Source organism: Alligator sinensis, unplaced genomic scaffold, assembly GCF_000455745.1.
Source record: "Alligator sinensis unplaced genomic scaffold, ASM45574v1 scaffold548_1, whole genome shotgun sequence".
Classification (NCBI taxonomy): domain Eukaryota; kingdom Metazoa; phylum Chordata; order Crocodylia; family Alligatoridae; genus Alligator; species Alligator sinensis.
Window position 1 is genome coordinate 321,847 of NW_005842973.1, and position 13,161 is coordinate 335,007.

Sequence of the window (13,161 nt, forward strand, 5' to 3'; positions counted from 1 at the left end):
TTAAGAAGCATTCAGTAACACTTGCTTTTGCAGCGAAGAAATTAAGTTCTTTAAAATATCAGTGTCTTTATCTGTTGTCATTTTGATTTAGCAATCAGTGAAATTATTTGGAAATTATCTTGACATGCTCAAGTATACCTCACTAAACTGATTATAGGCTTGACACTTTTGAGAGTTTTCTTAAGACTGATAACCAACTTCATTTTTAACAGTGAAGGCAAGACAGGTTGCACGTGCCACTTTGGGGAAACACTAGTTATATTCAACTACTTCAGTTTATCCACAGGCAAAATAGGCATAGTGCTTTTCCCTCCCTAACATGTTTGTAAAACATTTTAAGGTCCTTGTATGCAATGTTTCTTACTCTTAGTTAAGGCTACATTTTACTCTTAGTTAAGATCTTAACATTTCTTAGTTGAGGCTGCATTTTTTTTTTTTGTCCATGAGCTAAACGAAATGTTTAACTTAATGTTCATAAGGTTTTTTTTTTATTCAGTTTACGTTTGATAATTAAATTGTGAGAAACGCTTCTCTAAATAGATTTGAAAACATTCAAATGGCTTCAAAATGTGCTGACTATTTTTCTTTATTATTCTTTCAATGCATGTAAATAAAGCTTTGCATTATGACCCTGTGAGGCATTATTGAATTAATCGGAACACTTTATGATATTGACTGTAAACTCTGACCTGGAACGTGTCAATACAGTTCTGTAGTACAGTGGTTTTGTACCGCTGTCTTTTGCCACTTAATGTTGATTTCTCTACTATTAGGTGAAAAGCAAGCAGCCACACACATAAGTCTTGATCAAGAATATGACTCTGAATCTTCACAACAGTGGAAGGAGCTCGAGGAACAAGTTGTGGCTGTGGCTAACAAAGGAATAATACCTTCAAATTTTCAGCCAACGCAGTATTGTTTGAACAGTTATTCAGATAACTCCAGGTTTCCACTTGCTGTAGTAGAAGGTAAAATGATGATGTGTGAACTTCTTAATTTACAAGTAGTTAGATACTCTAAAAGAAGCTTAAATTTTACAGTAACAAATGGAAGTTGTATGTGTGATATTGCTTATTTGAGTGGAAAACTAAGTAGGAGCATTTTTCAGTAATGAACAGATTGTACATGCCTAGTATGATCTGAAAACTTAAAGTCCTTTTTTTTTAAATAGAACCAATAACGGTGGAAGTAGCCTTTAGAAATCCATTGAAGGTTCCACTTTTGTTGACTGACTTATCGTTACTGTGGAAATTCCAACCAAAAGACTTCAGTGTAAAGCATAATGAAGAAACAAAAGAGTTGGTAAGTAATGTTTTGCTGTTGGTGACCCTTCTCTTTCCCCAGTTTTAACTAACATGGCTGCTTCATATGGATCATCTTAACATCATGAATGAGAAATTCATATACAGTGCAGTTTCTAAGCTCTGACTTGAAACAGTGAATGAGCCTGATAGGAAAAATCTGGGATAGGAAGAGAGGATAACACTAATAAGGTCACTGACATTCATCTTGTGCGTTTAGAATTTAACTTTTTCTTAAAAATGTAAAACAATGGGTTTGCTTACAGCAGGTGACTGTTAAAATGTCTATGCTTGCCAACAGTTACCACTTTCCTGCCCTCATTATAGGAGAAAAATTGGTGTTGTCAAACACAGTGCGAAACTTAAATTAACAAGTGGTCATACAAAAGGTCTCTTTTATTAAAATAAAATCAAGCCTACTTACAGTAGACCTAATATTAAGTCATTTGCGTCGTCTGTTCTCAGCTAGTCAAAGCTTGGTACTTTGAACTTTGTATTAATCTTTAATATATGTGTGTGTGTGTGTGTGTGTGTGTGTGTGAGAGAGTGAGTTCTTTTTTTCCTTCTAATCCATATGGTTTTGTAATCACCAAAGTCCCTTATGTTATGTTTTGGGTTAGTTCATTATCTAAACCACTACCTCTTTTGGGTTCATCTCTAATTTACGTTTTTTCCCATTTTGGAGGAGCTAATGTTTAGTTAGTCTTTCATATAAGATACTTTCTAATAATTTTGATCATAGTTTTAGTAGTTCCTTAACTGACATTTCTTGGGGTAATCTGTTAAAATGTTGTTTGGTAAGATTTTACTGTTTAAAGGCATCTGCTGTTTTGAAACTCATAGACTAGATTTCCTAGTCAAACTGTTGTATTTAATACTATGGCATCCATTTAGCATTCGTGATTTACTTCTAGGCAGCTACAGAAAGAGGATATCATGATTGTGGTTTGGCAAACCCACTTCTTCTGAAAACTTTTGCTTTTTGTTTTCTTGAGTTTCAAGCTGATACAAGAACTGTTTCAAGCTGATACAAGAACCAATAAAATCCTTAAGTGTGGTATTGCCATTATTGAGTGGTTATGATGTAAACATTAGAGTTGAACTCCAACTCTGTTCAAAGTTGTTCTCTGACTAAGCAGTGGCCAACCTGCCAAATTGTGATGCTCTAAATGTGTTGAGTCCTAGCAAACTCCTTTCTTTTTATTGATCCATGTCTATATGATTTCTCTTGTTGGTTTAAAGACATTTCAAAACACTTGCAGAAACTAAGTTTTGTAGATGCTTAATTCAGAATGACATTATTAAGGAAATGGCTTCAATGTGTTGTGTGTCTTGTTCCCTAGGGAGTATGTGGAAGTGATGTCATTGGAGCTGAAGTAATAGCAGAGTTCTTAATTAATAGCGAAGAGACAAAAATGGTAAGTAAGTGTTTTATCCCATAGGTAGATACCCAACAATATAGACTTAAGCAATAGATTTGTTAAGCCTCTACAATTATTTCATTTCTATCCGTTAAACTAAATGTAAGATAACTTTCTACTATAGTTCTAGATTAGCAATATCTACTGTTTTCTACTTCCATTATAAGCTTACTTTTTTACTCCAGATTAGGAGTAAGTTCTTGAAGAACTTTTTCCTATGTACTTGACAGTTTTTTTCAGCTCAATTGGAAACAAAGTACAGTTTGCAAAAATATTAGAAATTTTATATAAGGAATTAGAAATGGTTAATTGTGACTATATTTTGTCTGGTTATGTAATGTTAAGTATAGCTGTGAACATTTGTATTAAAATAGGACATTAAATGTAAACATTTTCTTTTAGTAGCAACAACAACAAAAATTTAACGTATCTCCACAGGCGAGACTAAAGCTCTTTCCCCATCAAACAGGGGAGCTACACGTTCTGGGCATCGTTTACAATCTTGGCAGTATTCAGGGTTCTACGGCATTAGATGGACTTGACCCTTCTATTGGAATGCAAACAGGTAAGGACACCGGATTCTCTTAAAACTGTGAAGACATAAAGGTTTGTGTCAGAATAGCATTAAAATCTGCTAGGTAAACAGTGATGACTAACTGGGGATGAGGGTGGGTTGATCATACCAAAGAGGGAGAAGGAAAATTAAGCAGAACCCTAAAACTATTCGGGGGGGGGAAGGGGGGAGGGTGTGAAGAGACTTAATTGTGTTAACCACTTCCTTATTTTTGCATGTGGCTTAAGAAAAAGTCCCAAAGTAATCAAATTTCAAATACTTGAAGAAATTTGCAGCTACTATGTCTTGCCTCTTTCAGCCTCAGAAACTTTTTTTTTTTTTTTTTCCTTGCATGGAACCTTTCCTTTTTTGGCTGTCTTCTCCAGTCCCTTTACCACATGTAGATGACCGGGCCTGAATATATTATATTGTTGGCACAGCCACCCTATAATGTGATGCAACTATGGAAAAAAAAAAACAACTTTTTTATTTTAGAATGTATAGAGTTAAGGTATTTTTTCATAGAGTTGGAAAGTGTGAATGCCATTGTACAAGGCAGAGGTAAGATGTGGAATACAGTTTACATTTATGTTCAAGAAAGGTGAACTCTGAAATGAAACAGGTGGGGACAAGAGTAGCTGGGTAATGAGAAATGGAGTGTCTGAGAGCTTGGTTTGCTCATCTTAACAGGCTGAGAGGGGATATGATTTGCTGGCTACAGCTATTTCAGGGGGACAGTCATTAGGGGGAGAGAATCTATGCTAAGGAGTGAAATTGGTGCAAGAAAAAATGAGCATAAACTGAGGAGGAATAAATTTAAGGAAGGGACTGGAGGCATCTTCCTATTTAATTTTTCCTCCAGTTTTCATAAACCTACATTTGCGTAGAGTTAGTTTACAACTACTACTTAAAATAAAAGAGAAATTACTAGAATTAATGGGTGTGTCTAAAGAAAATTGACACGAGTTCAAACTTGATATCATTAAGTGTCATATTACAAAAAAGGAAAAGCCATCTTAGATTAATAAATTCATCTGCTATGAGGTAGAAGCAAAGGATCTTCATTTTCATATTGTAAAAGGTACAAGAAGTAGGTGATCTTTGCTACCCTTCTTTGTTTTTAAAGAAAACTACACAGCTAATTACTCCCGAAAATTTTCATTGATGTTAAACAATCATGATCTCTTCTATAACTTCATAATTCAAAATGCTTGCTTGCTTGCTCACTTGCTTCCTATTGTTTACTTAACTATTCAGGACAGATCTTTCTCTAATTTCTTATACTCTCTGGCTCAGGTTAGAGGTGATTGAAGTGTTAACATCCCAAAAATCCTTATCTCCTGGCAATTTTCAGGGGGCAAGAACTGAATGGGTATAGACTGCACTATACACAAAGTTGACCATTCCTAAACAGACAGTTGATTGTTCCAGAACACTTGCAGATGTATGCGTGGTACAGATTGCACGGCTATTGCCAGTGCCATGTCTGTTAAGAATGCTAGCCTATCTAGGAGGTTGCCATTTAAAAGATTGAATATTTTCCTTTCCTAATCTAAGGGAAAATGACAAAATTTAATTTGCAAGTACTCTTTTTGGCGTGTGCTTTGGATCAGGCTCATTAGTATAAGCTTTAGAAATTGGAGATGACAACTAACTTTATTTTTACTATAAAACATCATGATTTCAAACTGTTTCAGGAAAGCTTGTCTCTAATGGGTTGTCTGTAAGAGGACGTCAGGATTTAGAAATCCAGGGACCTCGACTTAATAACACAAAAGAAGAAAAAACATCCATTAAATATGGACCCGATCGCCGTTTAGATCCTATTATTACAGAGGAAATGCCCTTGTTGGAGGTATTCTGTTTTTCCCCGTTGCTGCTAACTTGATTATAGTAAAGTATTGAATGATACTCTTACTTTGCTGTTTATAGTATCAATAACTTTTGACCTAGTATTAAGAATTGCAGTCTTTACTTTCTGCCCATTTAGGTTAGGGACAGAAATTACATGTGAACTATTATAAGTGGTTGGAAACTGGTTCAAATCTGTAACAATAGAAGGTTGGTGCATATGAACTGCTTTCAAAATGGCTGAAACTGGTTTAAGATAAACCTGGATCAATGTAATATCAGACTTAACTGGGTTTATTGAGCTTCTGTCCCAGATCCCTTCCACCATCAAGTTAACTTGCAGTCCCCCAGCATCCCACAAAGCTTTGCACCTCCCTTGCAAACTGCCCCTTGCAGAATGGGCGGGCTAGCCCTGGCCCAAGCTGTCTGCTCCAGCTGAGCAAGGAGGCATGCTCTAGTGCCTTGTGGCTTCTGTCTTGGGCCACTACAGGCATGTGGCTGCATTTCTGGAATCAAAAGTGAATGTCTGTTCAGTTGCTTATCGGTTCAATCAATGCAGCTTAGACTAACCTGCGAAGATTGAATTGATTTAGCCTCTGGCTTTTTGGCTACCTGTACTTAGCCTCAAAGTTAAGAGTTATTGGATCTTAGGTGAAACCTAAGAACATAATATTTATCTATAGCTATATTTCCATTTAAATGTACACATGTATTTATGTACAACCTCTAGAAATTGAACAAATACACTTTATTGATAAAAATTGTAACCTGACAAAATAGCGTTTGAGATTTTTCTGTTTGTCAGAACTAATTTTTTTGGCACTTCATTTACCCTTAGATGGTAAAAACACCAACAGAATTACTAAACTGGTTGTTGAATAGTTGTATTAATGTTATTTATTTTAAATTTATAAATGGTGGTGGCTTTAAGTTATTTTCATAAATCTGTCTTTAAAATTAAATGGTCAATCTTATGAATTTTTTTCCCCCAATGCAGGTGTTCTTTATAAATTTTCCTACAGGGCTGCTCTGTGGAGAAATCAGAAAAGCGCATGTAGAATTTGTGAATGTGAGCAAGTGTCCTCTTACTGCACTGAAAGTTGTATCTAAACATCCAGAATTTTTTACGTTTGGTGGAAATACTGCCGTTCTAACACCACTAAGTCCCTCGGCTTCTGAGAACTGTAGTGCTTACAAGACTGTCGTGACGGATTCTACCTCTCTGCGTACAGCACTGTTGTCATCAGCTTCTTCTGGAGACTTTGGGGTTGGCACAGGAAGTCAGCCTGAGGTGATATATGTTCCACTTCTGGACTCTGTCCTCCTTCCTGGGGCTTCTGTCCAGCTGCCAATGTGGTTACGTGGACCAGATGAAGAGGGTGTTCACGAAATAAATTTTTTGTTCTATTATGAAAGTATTAGAAAACATTCAAAAATGTGGTAAGTTAACTTTCTTCTAACTTGGTTCATACCTAGTGAATTCTTTAACATGCTTGGGGAAATCTAGTGTTTAATGTCTCTGGTAACAGCATTGGATGAAGTGAGATTGGGCTCACAAAAGCTCATGCTACACATCTGACTTAATCTCTAAAGTGCAAATCTACCCTCCTTTCTGCTTGACTTCAGATTAATGTGGCTAACTGCCCCTCTTCTGGAAACAAATATCATAAAAATGAAAGTTTAACTTTGCTATGAGAGAGCAAAACATGATCTTTAGTTCCATAAAGATATTTAAAAGCTAATTTTTCTGGTCAGTACCTGTTGAACTGAATTTGGGTATTTGTAGAGTTAAGATCTCTCAAAATATGCTTCCATTTTTAAGGAAACAAAGCTCCACATTGTCTTAAAGCAGTATCCATAAAATATAGCTTTCTTGCTTAAAGGCTCAATATTTCATTCTTCTTTGGTTTAGGGCATCAGTTACTTTATTCCTGTATATTATAAAAGAAAGCCCTACTCATTTATGAGTCTGAAAAATTTATCTTCAATCCAACACATAGCCAGAAATTTCAAGTTGCTGACTTAATCTAATATTTAAACACAAATAGCTTCATTGATGGCATGAAGTTGCAGTAATTGGGGTTTTTTCTTATCTTTTTTTTTTTTTTCAACCTGACCCTTCTAGCCCTGCAAAGAGTGACTTGCATTGCTTATTCTGAGGTTCAATCCTTGTCCAGACTCTCTGACTGCTTTGAAGGGGCAACAGAGTAGCTCTTTTCATAAGCAGTGTGACTTGTTAGCATCTTGGTTTTGAATAGGTCATAGTCGCCTATAAAGATGCTGGTGAACAAATGTATTCTAGGTTTTGGGTTTCTTTATGCTATAGCCCTGCTTTATATGCTCTGGACCTGAGTAGAGATTTCACACACGCTCGTTTTAATTTTGCTCGTGGGATTCTTCTCTTTTGTCTTGGTTTTTATACTTGCCAGTTATTACAGGGATAGTTTATAATCATGGCTTGTTGTACCTACTCCAAGCACTAATATTGTAGATTTGAGTTTCAGTAAGTCTATCCTCTGTGTCAGGGAAACAATCTAGGAACAATCTATCCACTGATCAATTTGTCAGAGAGAGCGAGAGCGTGTGTGTGTATGTTTTATACTTTTTGGGTCCTTTTATCCCTCTTTGGAATGAGGAAATGTCTGATAGCCCTGACAGTCATTGGTACCATTTGATATGCTGCTGGAGTCTTGATTTCTTGAGACGGCATCTAGCATTCTGTTTCTTCCAGCCTGCCCTTTTGAGAGAGGGGTGGGCTTTTCAGGCACCTAATAAAGCTGTGTAGAATGGCAGGAGGGTTTGAGCAGGGTCCCATAGGGATCTGTTCTAGGTCTGGTGCTACTTAACATGTTGGTTGTTAATGATTTAGATGCCAGAATAGAGTATTTCCTGAGAGAATTGTAGATGACAAAACTGTGAAGGATTACAGACACATTGGAGGATAGAAGTAGTTTTCAGATGGGTCTTAATAGATTAGAAAACTGAGCTAGGAAGCCATACAAGGAAAGGATGAGAGAACTAGGCATCTTTAGCTTATAGAAAAGCCAACAAAGGCGGGGGGGCAAGAAGTGAAAGCAGTCTTCAAATATCTGAAAGGTTGCCATAAAGAAGAACAACTTCTTTTCTTTTCCTTTGCTACAGCAGAGGTCAGGGTGCAAAGTAGTGGCTTGAAAATGGATCAGGCTAGATTCAGCTTGGGTATCAGGAAAAAAAACATCCTTATCGCTAAAAGAAAGACAGGGGAAGAGATTGCTGAGAAGTTGTAGGATCTTCTTACTGGAGGTCTTCAAGAAGAAGTGGGCTAAGCATTAGACAGGCATGATTGAGGAGTAGCTTTTCTGCATACATTGTGGGGGCGCTAGTATTCGGAATGACCTTTGACAAAAGGAGAAATGGTCCAAAATCAATTGGATGAAATTTTAACAAGGATGAGTGCAAAGTCCTGCATTTGTGATGAAACAAACTGGGAAAGGACTGACTAGGTTGTGGTACTGTAGAAAAGGACCTGGTGGTCATAATAGACCATAAGATGAGCATGAGCCACTGTGTGTCCTCTTGTTGCAAGAAACGAAGCCAACTAGCTTGTATTAAGAGGAGTGGTACTTGCAAATCAAGGGAAGTGGTCCCTCTACTTTGTTCAGCACTGATGAGGCTTCATCTGGAGTGCTGTCTAGTACTGTCTATTTTGCCTGGAGGAGAAGACGAGTGGGGTTTGCACTGAGTCTTCAAATATTTGAAGGGTGGTTTTATGGAGGATGAAGATGACTCCTGTGGACACAGTTTAGGACAAGGATTGATGGTTTCACACCTGCAGCAGGGGAAAATTAGGTTGGCTAATAAGAAGAACTTTTTGACTGAGGGTGGTTTAAGCATTGGAATAAACTACTCAAAGCTTGTGGAAATCTCCATCTGTGGAAATTTTCAAGTGCAGGTTAGATGGGCACTTGACTGGAATGCTTTAATCGGGGATGCTCCTGTCTTGAGCAAATGGCCTCATGCGGTCCCCTTATACTGTTCTGTAATTTGTGTAGGGGGGTTGAAACAGATTATCTTTGAGATCCCTTCAATCCCTGTGATTCTGGTAGTCCTGCTTGTTCACATTTTTTCTATTTCGATCACAGAGTGATTTGATAGGAAGGAAGGCTACTTATATGTCGTGGGATATGGGAAGTCCTAGGTATAATTCCCTGCTAGAGTGTGTGTGAGATCTTTTGCCAACAGAGAGGGAACTACAAAAACTTAAGAATAGTTTCTTATCTTGATAGGAACTGAAAATCACTGACATAGCTGGTGTGGCCTTTCAGCACTGAAAAAATGTACTTCAGTGATGATTTTTAAGAAGAAAATGCTTATTTAATCTAACCAGATTAATCCGTTAAAATCTAGAAACAGCAATTAATTAAACTTTCTACATATGGCTGAATGTGAATCTGTTGGTGTTTTTTCAATTCTTGTTTTGAATTCTTCAGAAACCTTGGGCCTGACAAACAGGGTGGGTTCAAACATGAACATCAGTTGTTCCATCTTTACTTTGTAATACCTCGGTTCAAGAGAAGATTTATCAGTAGAGAAGGGGGAAGAAATTTTATAATGGCCTGGTTTTCTTTCTCAAATGTAAAATCTTAATTGGTTAGTCAGAAGCTCCGTAATAGTATTGCAACTTAGTACCTGCTGTTTTCTCTTTCTAGTCATAGAGTATTAAGACATACTGCTGTCATTTGTACAAGTCGATCTTTGAATGTTCGAGCTACTGTCTCCAGGAGTAATGCTCTTGAGGATGAAGAAGGCAGAGGGGACAACATGCTGGTATTTGTCGATGTGGAAAATATCAATACTGTAAGTTTTTTGTTTGTTTGTTTGTTTGTTTTTTTGTTTAGGGCAGGGGATTTGAATTTTTGTCCTTATCCTTTTTTGCCAAGGCTTGTTCCCAGTGGAATGTCTAGATATGGCTCTTAAGTGTGTTGTATTTGGTCATCTGGTAGTATGTCAAAGGTCAAGTTAGTGCAGTCTTGTTTAAAAAAAACAAACAACCACCCAAAAAAGACAAATGTAACTTGCATATTGACATACATTGATCTGGTGAAATATTGACAGTGGGGTAATCCTAAATAGAACTTGTCTATTTTTACTTTGAAACTATTATAACATCCTGAACCCCCAAATGTGAATTGTTGTAGGTGTCTTTGTATTTGTTTTGTTTTACCCTTCAGGGGTTGTAGTTTAAACTACTTCTTCCCCGTTCTTGAGGGAGATAAGTTGCAGAGCTTGGCTTTTCTATATCAGTGGTATGCTTAACCCTTTCTGCCACACATTTTGTTGCTAGATGCGAATGGAAGAATGTGAGTAACTTCAGCTTCAAGTTTGAGTCTTGGGAGTTTTCTTGCACTTACTCTCAAATGGATAGGTCCCCACGAGTGAAATTGTAACTGAAGTTGTAAGGCTGGTGCATTGATTTGGCATGTCCTATGGCTGCAGTTCTCCATCTTCTTCCATGCGCTACGTCATGGGTAGGCAACCCCCGGCACAGGTGCCAGTGTGGCATTTGAAGGCCTTTTGCTTGGCACGCGTGCCTTGGGGCGGACATCAGGACACAGGGGCCAGGGCTGCACTGCCACAACAAGGATCAGGCCTCTTGTGGCTTCCCCACCATCCGCCCCTGGCATGCCAATACCTTACAGGTTGAGGTTGCAGGTGTGTTTGGCACTCTGCCCCAAAATGTTGCTGACCCCTGCTTTATATAAACACTTGGTGCAATCCTAGGTTTAGGCAAAAACTTCAGAGAGACTTCTAAGAGTCTTTAAGGAATGGAGACCTCATTTTTCCCTTCCCCCTCCTTCCCATGTGAATCCAGCTACTTGTATGGCTGCCTTGCTCTTTCTGCATAACACTGGTTCATTTCAACGTGTGAACCATGCGCAAGTTGCTTTTAACTGAAAGGCCCTGATCTTGAGAGTGGGAGTTGGAAAGTTCCTATCTCACTTCGTTTTTGCAAAGAAATTCTACTGTTTTTGTTTGTTTGTTTTAAAGGAAATGAGGTTGAACTATGCAATGAATAGTTAGACCAGCTATGTATGGTGGAAGAGTTCCTCTAACAATGGGGGTGGTGTTATCAGGATATGTATAACCAGAGATGCAGAAAACCATATTAATGCAACCACGTAGGATCAAAGAAATATTTTATGTTGCTTCTAATATTTCCCTAACCATGAAGGAGATGGGATAAGCAAGAACTCCAGCCTCAGTAGGTCACATACAGAGCTCCTCAGTAGTTTAGATGCAGTTCATTTCTACAAAACATCTTACCTTGGAAGATGCTGGGGAAAAAAGAGCAGAACTAGTAGGCAGCATTAAGAATCAAGCTATTTTAAATAAAACGTGGTGTCCCAGGTGGTAATATGGTGGTGTTGCCTACCTAACTTAAGCAAATAGTGGTGTTGATGAGAGTGGCCTAATGCATACTGCACTGGATATGGAGTCAAACTGGGTGGGGGTTTTTAAGTTACGTAGCTGTGAACCAGCTTCAGGCCTACGTGTCGTCACCTATTTTACTTTTCTGGTTTAAATTGGGTGCTGTCCAAAAAAAAAAAAAAAAGTCCCCATCATTAATTTTGTTCAGTGATTACCAGTAGGGGAGGGGGAGGGTCAGTCTCTTGTGGCTAATAGTTACTCTTACAAATGTAAATCAAAGCCTTCAAAATTTCAAAGCTGTCGGGCATGCTAGACTTTGAACTAGGTCTTCACATCTTTGTAGAATAAAGTCTTAATCACTTTGGCATAATTTATCCCTTTTTTTTTTAATAGAGTGAAACTGGTGTTAAAGAATTCCATGTAGTACAAGTTTCGAGCAATAGCAAACACTGGAAGTTACAGAAATCTGTAAAGGTCTCTGAAGACAAAGGTTTGTATTTTTATTAATAGTTTGCACCAAATAAATTGTTTAAAAGCTTATGAAGAAGGCATTAAAATTGTAGGAAATGACACCAAATCAGAATCATAAGCATGTTGAATTTGTTTTTATTATTGTATTGTTCTAGTTCTTAAACTTGGCTAAGTCCATGAAAAGACATTAGTATACTAATATATCAGGTCATTGACAGATCAAGCTAAGTCTTTGGATTGGTTGGTTAGTTAGTAGAGGTTTGTTTTGGGTTGTGACTTCCTTGTCCCCAGCTCTTCATCTGCTGTCTCTCCAATTGCATCTATCATTATCCTATTTATTATGGTGGTAAAATAGTGCAGAGGGCTGTGCCATGGCAATTGTATAAGAGGTAGCTGGAGCAGTAGAAGCAGAAGTAATAACAGTACAGCTGTGTTATCACAGCCCTTTTCTCAGGTTAAAGCTTTCTTCTGCTTAGTAGATCTGACTAGCCTAGATAAAGCACTGCAGTAATGAGGCTGTGCTATTTCCAGGGCAGTGGCTTTGGTAGCTCTATACAAGATGTTTGTGTCATGTAGATATACCATTATTTTTCTCATTTATTTTTTTTAGATGAATATGCTGCAGATTAATTAAAAAAGGAGTTTCATCTGCAGTCATAGTGACTTTGTTTGTCTGAACTTGAGTTCAGATATCTGGGCTGCTTGTACAGATTATCAGATTATCTGCCACCACCCAGGTTCTGGAACTGGTTTCTCATCCAGTTCTCCCTTTAGCTTTCCTATGCTACCTACTTCAACTTAGTTTTTCCTACTGAGTTAGAAATGACCAGAAAATCAAATGTTTTGTTTACTAATTATGACTTTTTAATGTACTGAATAATTATAGTATGGTAGAACTATGTATCCATTAGGAAATAAGAAATAAAGTCTAAGTTAAGATAGACTCTAGTAATCATTATTGATTTTAAGTCATTTTTATACAGTTGGCTTATGAGCAGTTCCTAAATATGAAGTCTAGCAATGGCATTAGGCTATTGAAATTGTAAAGATTGTGGACTTTGGTGCTTGGATACTATGGTGATGACTAAGTAATTAAATGGTTGGATCAATATGGCTTTTTTTTTTTAATTATTTCAGATACTAAACTTGCCAGTAG

The 13,161-nt window shown here is 37.4% G+C and overlaps 1 protein-coding gene across 1 annotated transcript in view; it reads left to right on the forward strand.

Moving 5' to 3' along the window:
* Positions 1 to 13,161, forward strand: part of TRAPPC8 (trafficking protein particle complex 8) — a 75,269-nt gene that overhangs the window by 48,318 nt on the left and 13,790 nt on the right. The window contains exons 15-22 of the mRNA XM_025192835.1: positions 774 to 968; positions 1,172 to 1,302; positions 2,645 to 2,719; positions 3,161 to 3,287; positions 4,973 to 5,130; positions 6,124 to 6,566; positions 9,815 to 9,962; positions 11,928 to 12,024. Of these exons, the coding sequence (XP_025048620.1) occupies positions 774 to 968; positions 1,172 to 1,302; positions 2,645 to 2,719; positions 3,161 to 3,287; positions 4,973 to 5,130; positions 6,124 to 6,566; positions 9,815 to 9,962; positions 11,928 to 12,024 (1,374 nt within the window). The remainder of the gene's footprint in view (positions 1 to 773; positions 969 to 1,171; positions 1,303 to 2,644; positions 2,720 to 3,160; positions 3,288 to 4,972; positions 5,131 to 6,123; positions 6,567 to 9,814; positions 9,963 to 11,927; positions 12,025 to 13,161) is intronic.